General features: G+C 37.9%; 1 protein-coding gene across 2 annotated transcripts in view; it reads right to left on the bottom strand.

Annotated features, from left to right (window-relative positions):
* Positions 1-22,260, bottom strand: part of arhgap10 (Rho GTPase activating protein 10) — a 97,190-nt gene that overhangs the window by 26,496 nt on the left and 48,434 nt on the right. Inside the window, exons 2-18 of one of the 2 annotated variants that reach the window (XM_057330583.1) lie at positions 21,987-22,082; positions 21,760-21,821; positions 18,904-18,975; positions 18,633-18,734; positions 14,589-14,699; positions 12,994-13,098; positions 11,986-12,115; positions 11,795-11,901; positions 11,548-11,642; positions 10,588-10,669; positions 10,312-10,351; positions 10,099-10,167; positions 9,279-9,353; positions 7,933-8,017; positions 6,289-6,347; positions 5,700-5,805; positions 4,253-4,412 (exon numbers count right to left, since the gene is read on the bottom strand). In XM_057330583.1, the coding sequence (XP_057186566.1) occupies positions 4,253-4,412; positions 5,700-5,805; positions 6,289-6,347; positions 7,933-8,017; positions 9,279-9,353; positions 10,099-10,167; positions 10,312-10,351; positions 10,588-10,669; positions 11,548-11,642; positions 11,795-11,901; positions 11,986-12,115; positions 12,994-13,098; positions 14,589-14,699; positions 18,633-18,734; positions 18,904-18,975; positions 21,760-21,821; positions 21,987-22,082 (1,556 nt within the window). Of the gene's footprint in view, positions 1-4,252; positions 4,413-5,699; positions 5,806-6,288; positions 6,348-7,932; positions 8,018-9,278; positions 9,354-10,098; positions 10,168-10,311; positions 10,352-10,587; positions 10,670-11,547; positions 11,643-11,794; positions 11,902-11,985; positions 12,116-12,993; positions 13,099-14,588; positions 14,700-18,632; positions 18,735-18,903; positions 18,976-21,759; positions 21,822-21,986; positions 22,114-22,260 lie in introns of both variants that reach the window. The other variant, XM_057330584.1, reaches the window with a different exon arrangement.

The raw sequence follows: 22,260 nt of genomic DNA, 5'->3' as shown, positions 1-22,260 counted from the left end.
GATACTGTAGCAATAAGAATTAAGAATTCAAATGAAGGAGACCAACGGGCGTTTTTGCCCAGTGAATTCTGATAAGGTCAAACTGACATGCGTCTGAACCGATGGCATTAGCATCGCAACAAGCGCATTTTCATAATAGCCTCGGTTTAATTTGAGTCACGTGGTGTTTACGTTGAACTGCAGACAGTCGTGTGAAAGACAAAGGTTAACAGAAGTGTGAAAGTCTCGACAGGGATGAACAAAAGAACGAGAGAGCTGGTAGAAGGGATAGAAATCTGCAGACGACAGCAAAGCTCTCTCTCTCAAACTTTCTTGTTTTTCTCCATCCGCGCTCTGACTCTCTCTCCCGTTACCCTCTCACCCCTCTCTCACTTTGCCCTCGGTCGACATACTTTTCTCCCCACGTTTCTTCTTTGTCTCGCAACTTTTTCAACTTCTCGTTGTCTCTCTCACCATCTCTCTCTCTTTCTCTCGCTCTCTGCAGATGGACCTGAATGCAAAACACTGTCTGTTGAGTGCATCTGGGGGTATCAGCAGTCTGGAGAGGAGCTAATCAGTCTGCCGCTCTGCGCAGTCATTCCTTCCCCTGAATCTCAACACATCGCTCACTTATTTCTACTTGCATCCATATAACATCAAGGTCATCTGCAATAACTTTTTGTATAGGAACGCAGTGTATTAGGCATTCATCTCCCTTGTGCAATTTTGAATGCTGTTTCAGAATAGCTTTTAGGGGGTGGGAACAAAAACTATTTTGATTATTGCAACTCCAAGCGGGACTTAACATTACACTGTAAACTAGATGAAATATTTGCAAAATATTTGCATAACACAGGCTAACAGTGACTTTATTTTGCTTATCTTTTAATTATTCAAATAAATCTTATGGCTTCTGCAGGAATATGACAATAAAAACAGAAAATGTGGAATGTTTTAAATGTGGAACTGAAATATGATCATCAGAATTTTGTGAATGAGGTTTAATTTTACTAAAGATTTACTAAACAAGCAACTCTTTCAGCCTGTTTAAAATGCTTCCAAAATAATTCAGAGGTATTATTCCCACTCGTTCTCCTTTTGTCCCTCAAATTGAACTCCATTTTAGGATTAACCAGATTACTGACATCTAAAGCTGATTAAATCGGTGTTTTAACCTGTATTTTAGTCAAATGAATATCATGGTCCAACAGAAAGTAAGCCGTCAGACAGAGAAGCTGAGCAAACACACATAGCTCCCCCTCCTGGCTGCAGAGAGAAGTACACTGACTTCAGCATGGCAAGAGCTTTTTGCAAAGTTTGACAACTACATCCACTTTATAAATCTTAGATTTACATTTTCAGATCAAATACGCATATTTCACCTAGTATCTGCTTTCAGTAGTGTGATATGGACTGAGAAGCTAGCTGTACATGAAAAGCTAATGTAGCTGTGTCAAAACCTAGTAAGATCCTAGACACTATAGAGTATCGCAGAGATGATGTATTTTTGTATGCAAAATAGCATTTTAGCACTTTCGGTTCCATTGCCCCAAAGTCCATGGGTTTTTTGAAAGGGTTTTTGGTTAAATGCCTAAAATAAGGTCTGTGGTTAACAAAACCTCAAAATGTTTTCATGTATTTCAATGTATACTATGACATAAAACACACCTGTTATAACCCGCTCGTGATTTTTAAAGCGTTAGCGTGTCTTTAAATCGGCGGTTCCTAACAAGTTGCTAAAAGCGACAACATCTTTTGGCGGGGACATTAGACGTCATTGCGGATATAAATCTCACAAATAATGAAACATGGACACAAATCTCTAAAAACACTGTTGCGGACTTATTTACAGATTAATTACTTACCAGGGAACATGTTTTTAATAAAGTTGAAAAAAGCTGTCAGAGGCTTGGTCGTGGTGGTGATGCTGATATCGAGCGATCGTAGTCTAGTCTGTGTATAGCCTCACGTTAGCTATTTATTTCTGGCGATAGAATTTAAAGGGGTCATATGGCGCGAATACGTGTTTTTCTGTGTCTTTGGTGTGTTATAAATTGCCCATGCATGCATGTATTAGACACGTAAAATTGTAAAAATTAAAGTGTCGGAACAAAAAATGCGTTCTATCTAAAAACGAATTCTCACCCAGACCTGCCTGAAACGCCTCGTAACCACACCCCAGCGAATGTACGTCACTTCGTAGCATGATTTGACTATTTGACTAAGACCACCCAAATCTAAAGCAAGTAAGGTGGGTGTACTTGTAAATCTCATTGTATCGTCACTGCCGCAGCCATGTCGCGGAGATGCCGTGTGTTTCGTTGCGAAAAGAAACGACTCTTTGTTTATGGAGGATAAGAAATTACTTAATAAAGTGTGCAAATAAAGTGCATGAATAAAGAAATTAATAAATACAGACAAATGCAGAAATTAAGTGATAAAGGTAATAAACAATTCATTTAGACGTGCAGCCATTCCTACCCAAAACTGTTCCGAGCAGGGTTCAAACTGGTGATCACTCGGACTTTGACACGAGAGTCTGACACACTAACAAGTGTCCCACACACCATGACGTCTCATAAGGCTCACTAGAGTACTCATGATGAGTGAGAGATAGAAGATTTTTTTTCTTATTTCGGACTTATTTCTGTTGTTTCATTCATTCATTCATTCATTTACTGATTCATTTGTTTGTTTATTGGTACATTTATCTTTTTATCAATTAAAACTTAAGTCATTTACACATTAAAGCACATTAGTAAATCCACTGTATGCAGAGCGGAAAGTGTGCCTCGCTCTCAAGCGCTTTCTGCCGCATGTTGCCTTTTTTTTGGTGCCGTTGCCATGGTGAATCGTAATATCGGAGATCCATTGATCATGGCTTGTTGTAGTTGTGGTGCCCGCGCTTAACTCAAGGTAAGTCTACCCAGAGTTGATAGAACTAACTCAAATCAGCTGTTCTGAAACCAAAAACTCAAAGTTTCACATCTCGGCTTTAAACAACTCAGAGTTCACATTTTAACTCGGTGTTGGTTGAACCTCCTTATTGAAACGGGCCCCTTGTTTCTATCTCACACAAACTCTGTATGATGTATCTGGTTGTTTGTTTATAGTCTTTATAACGTTGTACAGTATATAAAAGGTAAAACAGTTAGCTATAGTTTTTAACTATTTAACATAAATTTTTTTGATAAAACCTTATCAATCCTTTACATCCTGCTCAAGTCGCGCTGGCAAAGTTGATGTATCGGCTTGATCATCTTCATTTTCCGTATCAGATTCGGGCTCGAATTGATATAAGGAGGTACCGATGACATTTTATCACCTGTCAGTACAATTGCGTGGGAACATGATGTTCCGAATATGATAAGAGGCGTTACATTTCCGTCACTACGCACTGGTTAACCTCGCTTTTCAGAGTGATGAGCTTTGTAAAAAATCAGCGCGTTTCAGAGAGGCGGGGCAAAGAGGAGAAAAAAACATGCGGGGTATGTGGAAAATGCAGCGTTTTTTAACCTTAAATCGTGTATACACACTGCATTACATCTAAAACAAACGATAATATGCGTTTTAGCCGTGTCATTTGACCCCTTCAAGCTTCAAAAACAGCAAATGTTGTGTTCATTTGTAAATATTATCTTGACAGACAAAACGTGTAATGCCCCGTTCACTTTACAAGCGACATGTTCCCATTCATTTCAATGGAGAGCTGGCGACTTCCGGCAACACGAGCAGTAGCAACCGGATGGGGCGTCTAGCGATGCAATAAAGTTGAGAAATGTTTAAATTATGCAAATGAGGAGCAACTTTTGGGAGCGACAGCCAATAGGAGAGAAGATGGGAGCTAATGTGATTCTTCTCCACTCAGTTCCTGCAGTGAGTGTCACCAGTAGTGGGAACGCCCACTAGCGACCTAACCACCAACCCCTGGCGACTTGCTGGGTCTCTTGTAATGTGAACAAGAGGTAAGAATCAAAAACTGCATAAGTTATTTTTTGCAATCTTCCAAAAGGGAAAATGCATAGGCTTTCAGTTGGGGAACCAGTGCGGCGCTAACTTCCGGGTTGGCCTACAAAAATACGTCATCCCTGCACCTATTTAGGACCAGCCTATGTAAACAGCTTGTCAACTTGGAATTATTCCGTTCTATCTGACATTTTTGTCAAAACTGAGTTATTAACATATTCTGTGACTTATTTATATTATGTGATGATTTTTCTTTACATTGTGTACATTTTGGGACTTCTGTGTCCGACCGTGTGCAATGTTTTACCTTTGTATGCTGTTCTATGAGAATCTCTACCACAATGTTCTGGAACTTGAGGTCCATGATGGCTGCCACAGTTTCTTCCTGTGGCCTCATGAGTGTGGGCCCAAACACCACGCCCAGATTCGCCACTGTCATCAGGTTCTGCTTACTGTTGGCAGCAACACTACATACACAGAAACGACATCACATTTTATGATTCAATACCTTTAAATATCACAAAAGATACTTTGACGACGGATTGTGTGCAGTTTCAATGTGTATTTTGCATTTGAGTGTGAATGTGAGTTTTAAACGCGAGTCTGGATGTGCAGTATTTAACTTCCTGTTTAAGTCTCAAGTATCATAAATCTCTGTTCAATCGAGTCTTATTAGGTTAAATATAGAAAAAGTCAAGGAAGTAAGAAAGTTGGCCAAAAGCCATAACATAAATAACGTATGATGCTATTTTTGAGTTGGTATATTTTTCTCAACTTGTTTTTGGCTACAACCAAACAACAAATCGTACTTTCCTTGTAGATTCCCTGTAGATTTAATGATGATAAAAAGTCACCTGACCACCCTCTGTAAGGTCAAAAAGTCATCACTTCCCTGGGACGGATTAAAAGGAAAGATTTTAGTAAACTTGTCTAAAGCTGTAGCTCATGGGTGCACCACATCCAAGGCTGCACTTTGAAAACTAACAGACATCTCCGAATAATCACCTCTCTAATCCTATTTCAGATAGCTGGGTGAAATTTGGCTTTTCCCTCTCAATCACTGACGGATGCGCAATGGAGCCAATTCCTAAAGCGTTTTTGCGAGGGTTGGACGCAAGAGGAATTTAGTGGCGGACAACCTGAATTTAATTTCAAATGGCACATCCCTTGCTGCCTCTATATTTTGAGGAAATGCGGATGCCCAGTCACCGACTGCTGGAAGTTAGGGAGATTATGCACTTATCTTCATTTTGCTTACTATCACATTATATAAAAATGTGAGAGGCCCGAGGTAAAGCCTTGCAATCATAGCTAACGCTATTTGGAAATCTCTTACCCGATCTAATCTCTGAAAGTGAGCGCTTACATAACGTTATCCTCTCGAGAAAAAAAAGGTTTAATCCAGACAACATTTTGTTTGTTTGCGTCGTTGTTTCTTCTTACAGAAGCTGGAGACTATGAAAAAGAGATGCTGAACTGTCTGTTTGCTCTGTTGCCGAGCAACAGAGGCAGCCTACAATAAGCCGGGGACATTTCTACTGGTGCTGCACGCACGAAGGGTGTGTTTGTGTAGTGATGCTAAGCACAACAGACGGAGATGGAACGTTAGAGTTATTGACATAAAGAAGTGACTGAAGTTAATAAAGAGAGACAGAAAAGATGGTGAAATAAAAGAGAGGAAGTACACACAAATACAAATTATGGATAGAATCAGACTAGTGCACAGATAGAGAGAGAGAGCGGTTTGTACTCACTTGGCAAGATGCTTGGTAACCAAACTGAGCACTAATCTGTTCTTCTCTGGCAGTTTATGAACCAGACAATGAATGGCCTGAACTCTAGATTCTGGACTTCTACTTTCTGTATAGACAGAATGACAAATTATTTTTTAAAGACATTATGAAGCATGCACGCAATTATACATTTAAGTGTTTTGAGTTGTTAATTTAGCTGTATTGATATCCCATGGTTATCAATGTCAAAAGTGAATACTGAATTTATGTTTCTCTTAAAAAAACATTAAAAAAGAAGATGCTTATACAGTACAGGTATTTGGAATTACTCTTAATAGGCTTAACCACTATTTATGTATTTACAGCACCTACCAAACACAGATGCAACAACTACCCACTACCCGTCTTGATGTCAGTTTAAAACATTTTAAAAGTCATTTTAAAAGTCTTCAGTTCAAATACACTTTCATCAAGTATCATACGGCCTTCTGCATTTTCCAAACCATAAGCTCTATCTTCACAACCGCACGCACATTCTTGGTTTACAGAGTTTTAAGTAATTGATTTGGGATTTGCTTGATTATTTTCTGAGCAAGGACAAAGACCTTACTTGCAGGGACGATGAACTCCTTATACAGCTCATATGTCATTAGCGGCTCTGGGAGGCTCCTTGAGAGAGAGAGGAAGAGATTTATTGGCTGTATTAGGCATTATTGGACACAACACCATGATTAATGTGGCTGATCGTCACAAGAAATGAGACACACACACACACACATACAGTGAAGTTCATTTGAAGGTACTTTCGCTCGGATTCTGGCAGACATCCCAGCCCAGTAACCCCAAAATGAGCCTAGCAGACTAATATCATCCACACTTGTGGTCAAGTAAAACACACACACACTCTACAGTATGCCGCCAGACGGTCCAAATCTACCTTGTGCGTGACACATCAATTACAGAAACGAATTCACGCAATGTTAATTAAAATGGAGCAAAATGAGCAGGAATGCTCCGCTCAGCTGTGACTCACACAAATCAATAAAAAATGGATATATTTCAGATATGCATAATTTTAATTATCGGTCTGGCTGGTGTCTAATAATTGAACTATTTACATTTTATTTAAAGGGGGCATGCAACGGTGTTTCATGCATTCTGCCTTATTTACAATGTTAAATGTGCTGTCTTCTCATGCCTGACATGGTCAACTTGTCAAAAATGAGTTGGACGTACTGTATGACGTAGTATTTCGGTGCTCGATACACTAGGTTTCGGAAAGTTTTTATGGAACATGAAAATACGTTTCGTAACAACTTTTCTTAGTCCCTTATTGGGCAATTCTCCCGGAAAAGTACGCCCACGGCAAGGCGAAAGAAATAGCCCGCCCATGCATCAACCGACAAGCAAGACCTGCTTACCTTCAAGATTGGCTGCACTATCTCTTGCGATAGTGAGAGGTGTGTGTTTGTTTGTTCACGGCATTTCAGTGATGGATGTCATATAAACGGTGGATATAACGCTGGATTTGGAGATCGTTTGAAACTGATATATGGCACGGTCCCAGTGCTAAAAGATGCCGGACATGAACTGCACGCGTTAAGTGAAACTGAGTCATATGTCTGTGTTTTGTTGGCAATGGGTGCGCACGTGCTTCAGTTCCGCCCCCCATACCCCCCGCAAGCGTTGTATGTTGTCGGAAATAATCGTTCAGCTGTATCTGTCTTTTCTAAATATGATCAAACTAAAGACTCTACGGATATTTGAAGGGTGCGATACTATTCTGTAAGAACTCAAGATTAACATGAGATATGCAGAAACCGTCTGAGTTATGGCCACTTTAATGTATGTTAATTTTAATCAATTTGATTGTTTTATTGTATAATAATTGTATTAAATAAACGATTTGTTGAATTTTGTTGTATGCTAATTTTATTAAAAAAACAATTGGTTGAATCCTTAAACGTATGCATACTTAAATGATTTGATTGATTTACGACTAAGGAGGTACACAGGTTTCTTCCTGGGGGATCGTTTTTTTGTTTCCTTGCTATCAAAAGTAACTTGCTTTTTAACTCTTGACATTTGGCTGATTGAAAATGAAAATTTAAAGTTACAGTACTTCTGAAACAAGCAACAGTTTGGGGCTTTTCAAAGTCACTCAGTGAAATGACGATCAGCATATTCAGTGAAAAGTAACACGTTTGCGTGCACATACAGATGATGCGGCTTCTTATCAACAAACACAACTCACCTTAAGTAAAGTTTTAAAGCACTAGTGATCGTCTTCACATCCCAGTCCTCATTGGCTGCTAAATCTATGTCGCAGCTCTTCTCATCTGAAGATGTAAAACAAAGAACATAAAGTTGAAATTGAAAAAGTGTGTGGTGAATAAATTCTCATTAGCATACCCAGTTACAACGAGAGGGAAAGAGGAGGTCAAGGTATAGACTATGTGGGGGGTAGATCTCTGCCGAATTGATTTATTTAATTACTCATCCTCGCCTTTAGGCAGCATCAGCTCACCAAAGGGGTTTATTTGGTAAATATTGTCCTGCAAGGATGATGGCCGATGTGCATGCATATGCATGTGGAAAATGATTCGCTGTGAGTGTGTAACTCCAGGGCTTTGACACTTGTAAAGAATTCATCCATTCAGTATTCACAGACAATTACATCTCTGCCTGGCTAGCGGTTACCATGGTAATGTCTGAGTGATTTTTCTATAGAGCAGCAGACAAAAAACGTCTAAGGTCACTTATGTGCCACACAATGAAAACTGAAAGACGACCTTGAACTATTTCATGGTAAAGGGAATATTATTTGACTTACTGTACAGGTCATGCCATTCAAGATGATGTCACATTTGTAATGAGAAACGGAACTGTATGCAACTTTGGATTCCTAAAGTATAGGGTATTGTTTAGTTTTCCCATCATGCCACTGTTTCCCATTATGCTTTACCATCATGCCTACTTGAGTTTCAAGAGGACAGGAGGATATGTTGTGCTCTGGATATTTTACAGGTTTTTAGTGAATGAGCCAACTACAAGAGCTCAGGCTGTTCTCAGATGAGGACGGCGGATCCATATAGAGCGCTAATGACTATTAGACTCTGGAGTGGCTGAGTTCATGTAGCAGCAGGGGCTCAGGCAGCCAGCCGACTCGACACGGCATTTAACATTCAGAGCAGAGAGATACCAGCTCATGCTATGACTGCAGGAGAGAAAGAAATAAATAAATAAAAGAGTGATGGTCATCAGAGTGTTGAGTTTGGTTTTGGGGAGAGGCGAAATAGGATCATGGAAAAGCAGGAGAGCGCGACAGCGAGAAGGCGGCCGGAAATCTGATTGCCTGCCTGCAATAATAGTGCCAAGTGTCACCTACAAGGACAGGACAAAGGGACATACAGACATACGCCAGACTAGATGAACATCTGAATGCCAATGAGACACAGCACTAGCTCTAGCTACAATTAAAGGGCTTGAAATCAAAACAGGACTGAGTATAATCCAAATCTGTTTTGGTACAATTTATAATAGCTAGCAACAATTACAGAGCAAACAAATTATAAATGAAATAAAAAAGGTGTAACTTACCAATCATTAAACTGAGAAGCTTCTGAACTTTCGAACTGACTCCTCCCACTCTGTACAGACCCTGATCATTGATACCTGCAATAAGAAAACAAGACTTCTTGTCACTGTGATAAATTCATAAAGCAGTAATGTCCGTCTTCTTCATAGTCTTCCTAACTGTTTCAAACTAAACACTAACAACCTAAGCTTCTTCTTTCTTGCTGAACTAAGACCACTTGTTGGTATTAAAAGTAGTGAAACTGCAAGATCAGCCTGCCCCCTAGTGTTCACAGGCTGTAAAAAAGGAAGGAGATGTTTTGCTTCCAGACAACATAAATCCCATGTCTACAGCATTTTGATACATTTCATAACCAATCCATCATATGTTTATATTGCTACTTTATAACGTAGCTGTTAACGGATTAAAAAAAAACATTTACACATGCTTATTAATTCATTTAATCTTAAATAGTCTCATATAATTGCTAAACGAAAGCCTAAAGGAGTGACGGCCTTAAAGGGATACTAAAGTTCACCCCCAAATTAAAATGTGTTTATGATTTTCTGAACCCCATGTCATTCCAAACATGTCTGACTTACTTTCTTCTTCAGATTACAAAATAAGATATGTTTTGAAGACGTTGATAACAAAACAGCATTAGCCCTCATTGACTTCCACTTTATAGACACAAAACCACTGAGACATTTCTCAAAATTATTTGTGTTCCACAGAAGAAAGTGAGTCAATAAGTCTTTAACAACACAAGGGTAAATTAATGATGTCAGAGTTTACTTTTGGGCAAACTGTCCCTTTCCTACATATACAGTTATGGGCATTTACCTCTGGCTTCAACGGCGTTAATTGAATTTTTCACGAAGCTTATCCCCATGTCATCCAGCTGGGCATCAACTACAGAGATACAAAAAGAATATTAACTGTAAGCCAATGTCACAAAACACGTGCCAGTACTAAAACATATAAACAATTCTGCCTTAACTGTACAGTTAATGGTAGCAGTGTTACATCACAAGTTATTGATTTAAGTCGACTCACTTCCTCTCTCTCTTGAATGTGTCCGGTTGAGATACTGCATCTGTGTGTCAAAGATAAACATCTGAATACACACAGCAGACCAGCGTGAAACACTATACACTACACAGAACAGTATTAATATACCAAACAAGTGGCTATTACTGTTCATTAAAGCATTAAAACTCTAATGCAACGACGTAGCTTTACACGTTCTCTTGACCTTTTGTCAATTAGGTTGAAAATCAGAGAAAGGATTGAATATGGAGTTCAAAGAATTAAAGTGATGGATTTACGCACTGGCTCCTTTCCACCCATCGCATGTATCCAGAATCTATAGTCATGTTCTGAGAGTGCCTGGACTGTCAGCACCATGCCAGGTCTAGAAGAACAACCACACAAAAAAATCACGGTCATCACTCCAGGTACACCAACAACCATCAACTTCACATTAAATGAGCAATTTTGGCGATTTCACAGTCACTTTAAATGAGAAAGATGTTTTTATTAATACTATGCTCCTACTAACCTACAGGAAGGCATTTCTGGCCCATTCGGGTAGGCAGCATCTATTTTTCCCAATTGATCAAATTAATATATGCACTGTATTTCATTTGGAAATGAAATTATATAAGTAAACCAGTGTGGACATGGTATTTCACACGGCACTCCTAATTTGGAAACATTGTGATGGAATGGACGTGCTGTGATCTTTTCAACAGACATAACACTTCACTAACCAGTGCCGGATGATGCACATGATTGACGTTTTTCATACACACAGCCTGGCTTGGCTTTTGCAGAAGGCTGTGATTAATAAAGGCCCTGACTTGAGCACAATATTTAGATTCCCTAATCCTCTGATGAATGAGAGTCAGCGTCTATGAATCTTACTTGTCTTGCACTCTCATGAGAAACTTACTAGTTTTTCCAGAGACCGGTCTATAGTGGCATAATTTATTGCTTTCCTGTTTATTGTCATGTACTGTAATAATAAGGGGTAAAAAGAAACTAAATGTTAAAGTTGCTGAAGAAACAAAGAAGTAATTCTTACAGTATATAACTATAGAGCTGTTGGGTCTGAGGTCCTATATTGTTCTCACCACTTTTAAGCAAGTTGTTTCTGTTCACAAGTAAAATAAAATCTGAGACTTTACGTTAGTTCCAAATGAATTTTGCTTTCTAACTTTTTCTCTTCTTACATATTCTTCAGATGTGAGAAAAAGTTACAAATAAAAAGTTAAGTGGCAACCAACGTACCGATCTGTGATCTCTATGTCAAGGCAGAACCTCCTGTCAAGCGTGTCTGTGGTTTTGCGAATACAAGCCTTGAGTGTGACAGAGTCCGACTCACCCTGAAAGGACACACATCATCGCGTGAACAGCAGATTAGTTACAATTTAATCACAGTTCTTGGTCTTGAAATAGCCCTTACTCTCTGTACTACACAGCTGGAATTACTTGAGTATTCATTTTATATGAAGTGATTCCAATCATTATCACTTACAAGCTTCCCTACTGATCTCTGGTCGAACGTTATCATGTGTAGAATCTTCTGCTCCTTGACGAAAGTACAATATCGTTTCACCCAGCTGGATCCAAAAGGAGGAGGTCCTGCAGAAATAAAAAATGACATTTTAGCAAAACTAGAGAAGACACATGACATGGGAGCCACATAATAAGAGTTCTCCAGCATACGTTTCTCTTGTATGTATAGATAGCCCTCGCTGCTAATAGGGCTCGTCTGTCTGTACTCCAGTGGTGACTCTTTGATTCTCTTCAATAACTCGTTCACCTCGGAGCGTGTGCCTTCAAAGCGATTCCGCGTCTAAAAACAACAAAAACATACAAATATAATTTGAAGGAGTTTTTGTTGTTCCGAACTTAATTACCCAACATCACTACCTACAATAACAATTCTGTCATAGAGTAATTTTGCAATATCCTTGGGAATCACCCATTTGCTTATATTGCCTTTTTCAAGCTATGTCCTTCAAACTCTGACCCTGTTAACTGATTTCTAACAGATTAACAGTTAGGGTTGTGACGTGATCCAATCATACAGATCCAGAGAGGAAGTCAGGCCTCAAACCTCCGGCTTACGACTGAAACACAATGGAAGGTCAATGCAAACAAGGACTTCCAATTTTCCCCTGGCCTTCTCGAAACGGTGCTGTATCCTGTCTTTAACATTATTTTCACGTCAACCTTCAAACCAAACTCAAGTGTTGCCAGAGAAAGATGAGTGAAGATGACGATCCTGGCAGAATGAAAATCAACTTTCTCTACGACCATTTTTCATTTTCAAGGACTTCACACAATGCAAAGTTTTCTTAACTGACTGGTGATGCACAGCAGACAAATACTACTCACTTAACTCAGATATAGCAATTTTAGATATAAACAGAAGCATTTCCTGTTTCAGTTCTTTTAGTTGTATTATTTTAGATATATAATTTAGTCTTCAAGATATTCGCCATGAATGTTCTGTTGGTTGTATTTTGTTCTTTATTTTGTTTATGTAGTGCTAAAAAACTAAAACGGAAAGTTCTTCTGGACCAGTGTTGTATACATCTTGCAAAAGTGGTTTATTTGACATTTTTAAAAGTTGAGTAAAGCGAGTAGATAAATGTTTCTTTCACACATCTCACTAAGGCTAAATGTGAGCTTAAGGATTAATGGGGAAAATAGGAAATGTTTACTTACATTTTGAATATTGATTTGAAGAGCTTTTTTGTAATGGTCAAAATCTATGGCCAACTCATAACCCTGATGATAGAAAGTAAATACAGTCTGAAAGAAAGCCAGCATCTGTGACACAGAGAGAGAGGAAGAGAAGAAAAGAATGGGAGATAAAGCAGATCATTCCAGTTTCTTCCTCATTACATCCTCCAGAAACACTGACATCTCGCATGTTTCTACAGTTAATATCAGGACCTACTGTAAATGAGATAACCAAGATGCAAACAACGCTGCATCATGTCTTACATTTGTGTGTATTTGTGTACATGCATGTCTTTGGAGGGTGAAGTTTTAGAATGAGATGGAGCATGTAATATTAATTCAAAAATTAAGATGCTACATCTGTCAACAATTCTAAGACATCTAACCACTAACATCTCTTTAAAGGGATAGTTCACCCAAAAATTTGAATTCCATCATCATTTACTCACCCTCATGTAATTTCATACCTGTAAAAAATACTTTGTTCTGATGGACACAGAGAAAGATATTTGGAAGAATGTTAGCAAATTTCCGTGACGTCATTGACTACCATAGTAGGAAAAATTAAATGGAAGTCAAAGGTGCCCCAGAACTGCTCCGAAATTCTACAAAATATCTTATTTTGTGTTCAACAGAACAAAAAAAACTACAATATTTTGTTCCTACTTTGGTAGTGGATTATGTCCTAGAACTGAAAATTGCTAACATTCTTCCAAATATCTTTCTCTGTGTTCATCGGAACAAAGAAATTTATACAGGTTAAAAAAAACCCGAGGCTGGGTAAATGATGACAGAATCTTTATTTTTGGGTGAACTGTCCCTTTAAAGCACTTGTAAAGTTAAAAGTCTTACCATAAACTGGAAATCAAAGTAATGAGGGAAATATTTACAGTTAAAACACAGCATATATGGGTACTGTATGTGTTCTTTAGATTTACTATGCCCTCATTTTTTTAAACAAAGCTGTGTTTTAAATATAAAAAATGGTGTTACGATTTACTGTAAATAATGAACTGCCCCTTAGTCAAAAATAGAATTGTATGTATGGCTTTGGTTGTAATTCATCACACTGGAATAGAAGGTGGAACTTAAACCCATCGCATCATGGGACCCTCCATGCATTGTGCTGGGACCTGACACCATGTAAGGTAGTTTGGGTTTTCTATGGCACAGAAGTTACACACAGCAGTGTAAAATGTTATAGCTATACTAAGTGATGATGAGATCATTGTTTATTTTTGGTGTTTATTCTGGTGCTGTAAAATATTCAATATATCCTTAATTACAGTGCATTCAGTGTATAGTTGTGTGTTGCCTAACATTTGAAAACCATGACCTTACTGTTGTTATAAAATGAGCTAACTGAAACTGCAGTTTAGAAACATAAAATAAGTTTCCCTTTTTATTTACAAACAGACGAACGGGTCATTGCCATTACCTGTGGTAAATGACAGCACGTCACAAAATAAAAGCTTAAGTTGTTTGTCTCTCTAAAAATGTTCCAAGCAAAATCATGACAACTTGTGTTGTATTGAATCAAACTGAATTGGCATCTTAATGAAGGCTTTTGCACTCACAGGCTCAACGCACTCAAACTTCTTCCTCTCTTGTATCTCCTGCAGCTTGCACACATACTCTAGAGACGACTCCTGAAAGTGCTGCCTTATCACATCCACTGACACATCTGCCTGAAAGACAGACAGAGGAGACACTCAAACCCAAAGAAAAACTACAAAGACAGTTAGAAAGCCGAAAATAAGTAAACACAAGAAATGTGAATGACCACATTACAATAACAAGTGATTTATAAGGATAATTCACAAAAAAGTAACATTGTTGTCACCTTGTACTGCACCCAACAGTGTTATTTTTCTTTTATTCCCTACTATATAACACCAAAGAGGATAACACTGAGCACTAGGGGTGTTCGATTCCGGGTTTTTTGGAGTCGACTCCGATTCTCGACTCCCACTTTTGGAATACGAATATAAAATAAATGAATTTAACTTCACAAGTTTGGGAACTTTTGGCTAACGGTCAACCAATCTCCAAAGTCACTAGTAAATACACATGCATTTGTGCAACGAGAGTTTCTTGTGCTGTCAGACCAGTTACTCCTTTCTGGTCCTAAACTGATGTGGTTTTCCAAGCGCACGCAGCGCAAGGACATGACGGCCCAGGTCGAACCGTAGCTATAGACTTATAGTAAAGCTAAGACATTTCGTTTTGTTTATTATTTTTATATTGCATCGATTTTGGAGAGTTACAGTTACACAAATTAACATGTTTTGTAGGTTACTTAAAGACACTGCTTTTTTTCATCGAGGCTCCGTAAATGTGCGCGAAACAAGCCTAAAACATTTTTTATTTATTTTCGTTTGAAAAGTTCAACACTTTTAAAAAAAACGGAGAAAAGACGTTGAGCCTACCTTGTGTTCTTTTCTTAATGTAACTCATTGCCTTTCTGTATTGGGCATTTAACAATAAAAAGTATTTAAAAAGATCAACATGTCATTTTAAAACCAACAATATATGCTATAATAATAACCCAGCAACAAGAACTTAATATATGACTTCCTGGCTGTTGCTGGTTGCTGATTTTTTAAAGTTTTTAAGTTGGATGTAACCAGGGGCGTAGCAAGTTTTTCAAAAGTGCGGGGGATGGATGTGGTTTGTTTGTTAACAATAAAAACAATGAATACAATGACAGAAGGGTACAAAAGGTATAACATACAAAATATAAAAAGCTTCCCATTTAAATGAGTGATACTAGAAAAGTATAAAAACACACTCGGAACACACAGAAAATAAGTCAAAACTCTGTTGTGAAAATACACAACTTGCTAAAGAATCAGAATCAGAAATACTTTGTGCCTTGAAAAGGGGAGATATATTAAAAAAAGCCCACTCAAAGCTTTTTCTCTGGTGGTATAAATAATTACAATTATAATAACAATTTACTGTTTTTAAACATTAAAATAATATACACTTTTCTTTCATAGTTCTTCAACAGGTATGCAAACAATGACATCATTTCTCACTTTTTTCTCCTTAACAGGTACAATCAAACACAACAGGTAAGTATCCACAAAAGTATTCAGCTAATCAACAAACAATGCTCAAAATATCAAAATCAATTGCACTGGCAATAAACCCATAAATACACTGCTTAACAATGACAATTTGTCCCTACTCCTCATCAATTCCCTGCCTTCTTCATCACAGTTACTTTATACATTGCATGCCACATACATAACCGATTTTAGCTAGCTGCTGAACAATATCCCAATTAGCAATTAGCATTAGTCTAAAAAACTAAATATAATACAGAAAACACTCGACATGTCAACAAAACATAAACAGAACATCTTCCCAAACACATATCAAGCTTATTTAAAAACCTCGTAAGCATAAACACTCATTCAAAGTACCTGGAAAAGGGAGATGTAAATAACCATAACCATAAGCTGTAAGGTGTTTGTGCAAAACTGCGGGAAAACTGCAGAAAAAGTGCGGGTGTTGAACCCTCTCACCGCGAAAAGTGTGGGTGTTAAAACACCCACATCCCCCACGGGTGCGACGCCCCTGGATGTAACGCTCCACAAACTTGATTTTGATTTGTGTCCAGTTATGCACACAGACTCACATTTAAGCAGAGCGTGACGCTTTCATTCAAAGCAACTTACAACGTCTTAACAGTTGTTTAGAGAAATAAAAGCTTGAAGAGGGACAGACGAAATATAGGAGAGTTTTTAATAAGAATGTGAGAATTTAATGTGATCGGATTGAAGGTGAAGAATGAACGGGAAATATTGCGTGCCCTTTTGTGAGAGTACCAGTAGGCGTCGCTCATGCTCTGATTACCGCAGTGTTTTGGATCGGATTTGTAAACATGTACAGTCAGAGAAAGAGTGGAGGTATGACTTTTACCTTAAATGTGATTGGTTTTTAAATGTTATTCAATTTAACCGATTTGAGTCAATGACAACATTAAAAATTACGGAGTCGAATAGGAGTCGATTCCTGTCTTGGAGTCAAATCCAACTTTAGGGACATTAAGAGTCGAGGAATCGACTCTTTTGGAGTCGACTCCCGATCCCTACTGAGCACCCATCAGCAGTATAAACTGTATAGACTGGGTGTGTCAACTAAGAAAACATGTGCAGTGCTGGGGGCGCTCCAGGATAGGGTTGAGAAGCACTGCTTTAAGACATGCAAGTGGAAAACTGTTTTCTAAAGTCAGCTGAACGTGCCTGTATTTTTCCTATCCATCCTTGTCCATGCTGTACAAACACAGAGAAGTGGAAAAAATATGACTGAGAATGAAACATTCGAAAACTTGCTATGACTTGGATCAATTTGTGTAAATACAGTGAAGTTCAATAAACAGCAAACATTTTTTTTCAGGCTTAAAAACCGTAAAGCTTCAAAAGGTCTCTGTTCTTTTCAATTTTAAGTTTTGAGTCATTCGGTATGGTTATGTACACAGTACGGAGTTATTCTGCACTTTTATAAGTAGTTACAGTAGCTGCAGTGTGTATCTCACCCCTGTAACCTTCAGTGTTTTCAAACTCAAGAACAACTGAGCTGTCCACTGGTGTCTTTTAGCATTTCTAGGAATCAGAAACTGACTTCACAAAGCCCTTGACCCTAAACACACGTCATTGGTCCACTGGAACATAAGGGCTTGCCATAAAAACGTCAACATTCTCAAGTGCTTCTTGCACTCAATGTATACAGCATACAGGCATGATAGGCACGCCTTAAAAGGTTATGCTCTCCAAATGTCGCACAATCAAAACTTGAGATCAGCTGTATGTTTTCCTTCTTATTTTCCCAAGCTTGGAGTAAAAAAATGTCCTTCCTTTTATAATAATACAGCAGACCATAATTACAAAGGGGCATAATAAGGGGCATCTAGTGGTGGAGTTGCGAACTGCAACCAACGGCTCACTCAACCCCTCACTTTCAAAGCACTACGACAGCTCTCACAGGACAAAGATGTTGATGCGTTTTTGCTTCTTTGCCGAAGGAGATAACGTATTTACGAAACACGCTCTGTAGAGCAGTTTGTCCGTTTAGGGCTACTGTAGAAACAACATGTCTTCTATTCAATTCCATGCAAGGGCACACGGTGGGCATACGGTGTATGTAGATAGAAATAACTCATTCTAAGGTAATAAAAACAAAACGGTTCATGTAAGGTCTTTATACACCTCTGAAGAGTTTTGTATATTGACTGTGCATTTCTGTCAATCTGTCATCCTAAAAATGACTCACTGGACCTTCCCAGGGAAGTAGGGTAAATCTTTATTTAAAACTGTGATGTAAACCGTGGGAGGATAAAATGAAGAAGTGGCGTGACATATCCTAAAAAGACATTTTCAATTGACATTTTCAACTCGGGAGTTGGAATGTCTTTGGTGACTAGCTAGTTAACATTAGCGATTCGGGTTCATACACTGCTTAACTATACTGTGCAATAGGATGTACCAAACGTTGGACCCAAAACTAAACCTGGCAGATGATGACTGAATGAACAAGAAACTGAATGAAGATGATTTTGTTAATAGCAAAATCCTGGGAATCAAAAACATCCAAGGAACAGAAAAGAAATGTACCTCCTGTAACTGTGGCTCTTTCTTCTTTGCTGACATATTCAAAAGTTTCTCCAGTGAGCTGTAGTATTTTTCTGTTTCCTTCTCATACCTCTTTCTCTCTGCCTGGGAACAGTGTGAGAAAAAACCTCAGTAAAAAGAAGGAACTTGCCATTTTTAAAAATAAGGGAACTTGCTATTTTAATTTGCTAAATATTTGTTCGCCTTTTATTTTCCCCAAAAGGCAACTCACTTAATGTAAGCAGATGAAATGATAGAAAATCTCTGCTTGTACCTTTGCTGCACCAAGTTGTTCTTTCCGAAACTTTTCTAAAGGCTTCATCAGCGTCTCTGTGATGTTTCTCATCTGTTAAAAACAATTTGATAATTAAATAAATGATCATTTGATAACACTGTTTTTTGTGACCCAACCTGTAAAAACCCAAAACAAGTCATTTTATGTGAATTACTACATAATATTATGTTCATTACATCAAGAACAATCTGTAAAAATAAAATAATAACATCTTTAATATCGAGTAAGGCCATATTGAAAATAATATTTCAGAAAGCCAATAAAATTTGAAAACTGTATCTCAAAAACCATGATATAATCATAATTTACAGCGATAAACACACGACTACTTTAACTCTACTTATCTCATAATTAGAGACTTTAGCCTGGATTTCACAGACAGGGTCACAATTGATAAAAATGAACTCCCCCCCAAAACGCTGTTTTAAGGTAAACAACAGTAAAGCCATCACTGCTGCAGCACCTGAGATAACAACGTGCATCATTCCAGCCATCTGAAAATTAATGCATTATCAGACATTTAATACCATTACAATCTGACAATTCAAATACTTTTTTATGATGATGACTAAACTTGCACTAAACTAAACTAAAGCATAATTCTAAAATGCACATTGTAAGAAGCGCTACAGAAATAAAACAAAAATTAATAATTCAACATTTCATGAATCATGTCATTCACTGAGTGTGGCTGTACATCCCTCACAGGTGCAACTATCGCAGTGCAAATGGGAATATGGGACCTGTGTATGCAATGTAACCCAATGATATAATGCAGATTAGTATATTAAAGGGGTCATATGACACGGCTAAAACAAATATTATCGTTTGTTTTAGATGTGATGCAATGTGTATACACGATTTAAGGTTCAAAAACGCTGTATTTTCCACATACCGTGCATGTTTTTATCTCCACTTTGCCCCGCCTCTCTGAAACTAACAGATTTTTTACAAAGCTCATCACTCTGAAAAGCGAGGTGTGCTATGATTGGCCCAGTTAACCAATGCGTAGTGATTGGTCAAATACTGGAAGCGTATGACGGAAATGTGACGCCTCTTACCATATTTGGAACATCAAATTCCAAAGCAATTGTACTGACAGGTACGCCCACCTTACTTGCGTATACATTTGGGCGGTCTTAGTCAAATCATACCACGAACTGACGTGGATTTGTGGGGGTGTGGTTACACGAGGCGTTTCAGGCAGGTCTGTGTGAGCATTCGCTTTTAGATAGAATGTGTTTTTGTTTCCGACACTTCAATTTTTGCAATTTTACGTGTCTAATACATGCATGGGCAACTTATAACACACCAAAGACACAGAAAAACACGTATTGGCGCCATATGACCCCTTTAAGAATAATATCGTAAAGAAGTCCCTTTTACATATAAAAATTACTTATTTGAAATAATATATAACAATCTTTTACGTATTACTTTCGGTAAAAAGATGCACTTTGTTTAGAGATGATGTACCGAGCAACAAAAACACCCTTGATATTTGTTAGTTGCATTTTTGGTTCATTCATGTAGGCTGTCAGAAGGAGGGGATGAGTGATGTTCTCCAATGTCTTTCATGTTTGTTTTACATATTTTAAATAAGTTAGATAATGATTTTAACTATCAAAGCATTTTAGCACATGGAAAAAAATGGAGAAAAAAAGTGTGCATATTCTGTCTACAGATTGCCTGTAATGAATGAAAAGCTAAATACAGGGTAAAAGTGTAAACGCAGGGCTGTACAAAACATTTTATTTGTTGGTTTCTATAGCAATTATCATGTGTAATAAATCCATAAGCATTTTTCTTTTAATAAGTTGTTTTTTAAGCTATTTTTTTCTTATGAGGCAACAAAAAAGATGGTTTATTGCTTGTTGTTACTTATTAAGACATACCACATGAACCTCCAGTCTAACGTTACTTTCTCTCTCTGACCCTGTCACAGCCTGCTGGCCCCGCCCCTTCCACACATGCCTCCAGTGTGCCGAGGGGCCAGAACGTCATTGGCCTGCTGCTGTGTTATGAACGGGTGGGGCTCCTATCTGAGCTCAAAACAACTGTCAGCTGTTGCACTTTGAGACATGGGCAAAGCCTTCAGCAATCTAATGCTGCATACTAAAAACATGACCTATGTGCAACAGGCCAAAATACCTAGTAGATGGCAACAAATATCACCAACAAATACTTCATTTTGAATCCATAACTTTAACAGATCATAAATCACAGTGACACATTTATTCCAAAGTGCAATGAATTTGTAATTAGGTAATTGTTAAATTGACTATTTTTCCATACATTTTCTTTCTACACTGTCAAAGCAATGAATTTGTGGATTCCTTAATAAATATTTATTTCACAGTCACTATGGGGACATAATTCGCTTTAAAACTAAATAGAAGAAAAAAACAAATAGAGGCTGTTTTGTCCAAAAAAAAAGGCTTTTTAGAATGTTTAGTGTCTGAAAGAGCTGTTCATACAGAACACAGTTAAGGCGACATGACTCAATGCAAGCAGTAGTCTTGTGTAATATCAGGGGCAACAGTGACTGCACAGTCATGGAGAAAGAGGACACAAATAACTGACGGCAAAGTGACTCGCTCCTGTAACACACTGTAGCATTCAGATGAAAAGGATACTGCTATAGCTTTACAGTGTATACGTTTATATCTGCGAAAAGAGCAGTGACCATGTATACCACACGGTGAAAGTCAATGAAGGTTTGTCATTCTGGCTATTAGCATGCAGAGAAACACAAATTCAAAAGAGATCTTTTAGCATGCATGAGATGGATATCAGAGAATGTATGTAGTGCAAGTCTCAACTGGTTGAGCTCACCATTAGCTCTCTTTGGTCCTCCAAATTTCGAAGAAAGGATGAAAACTCTTGCAGGGATTCATCTAAAAGGACACATACACAAATATGCTGTATGGTTCAATGAAAAGAGTCACACACATTTTATTAAGCATACATCTTACTCACATGACACAGTAGCCATGTAAATCCTGCAAATATGTCATGATAATAATAATAACAATAACAAAATGCAGAAAAAAAACACTCACCAATGCACTTTTCATCGTCTGTTTTGGCATCGCCGATGTACTCAAATTTGAACTCACCCAGGCACTGAGCAAACTTCTTTTGAGCCAAGGAGAGCTCTGGAAGGCAGACAAAGTAGAATCAGCATCTCTAAAAACAGGGAGAAATGAAAACATAACAATGGCCAGTGTGTCCCGGGCCAAAACCCTGTAATTTTACTGATATTTTTTACAGATTTTTAACGTAAAAAAATGTAATTTTACTGTTTTATTTACAGATTTTTCCACACATTTTTTT

Source organism: Triplophysa rosa, linkage group LG4 (assembly GCF_024868665.1).
Source record: "Triplophysa rosa linkage group LG4, Trosa_1v2, whole genome shotgun sequence".
NCBI lineage: Eukaryota > Metazoa > Chordata > Actinopteri > Cypriniformes > Nemacheilidae > Triplophysa > Triplophysa rosa.
Note: the sequence above shows the minus strand (reverse complement) of the source record. Positions and strands in the feature narration are given on the sequence as shown.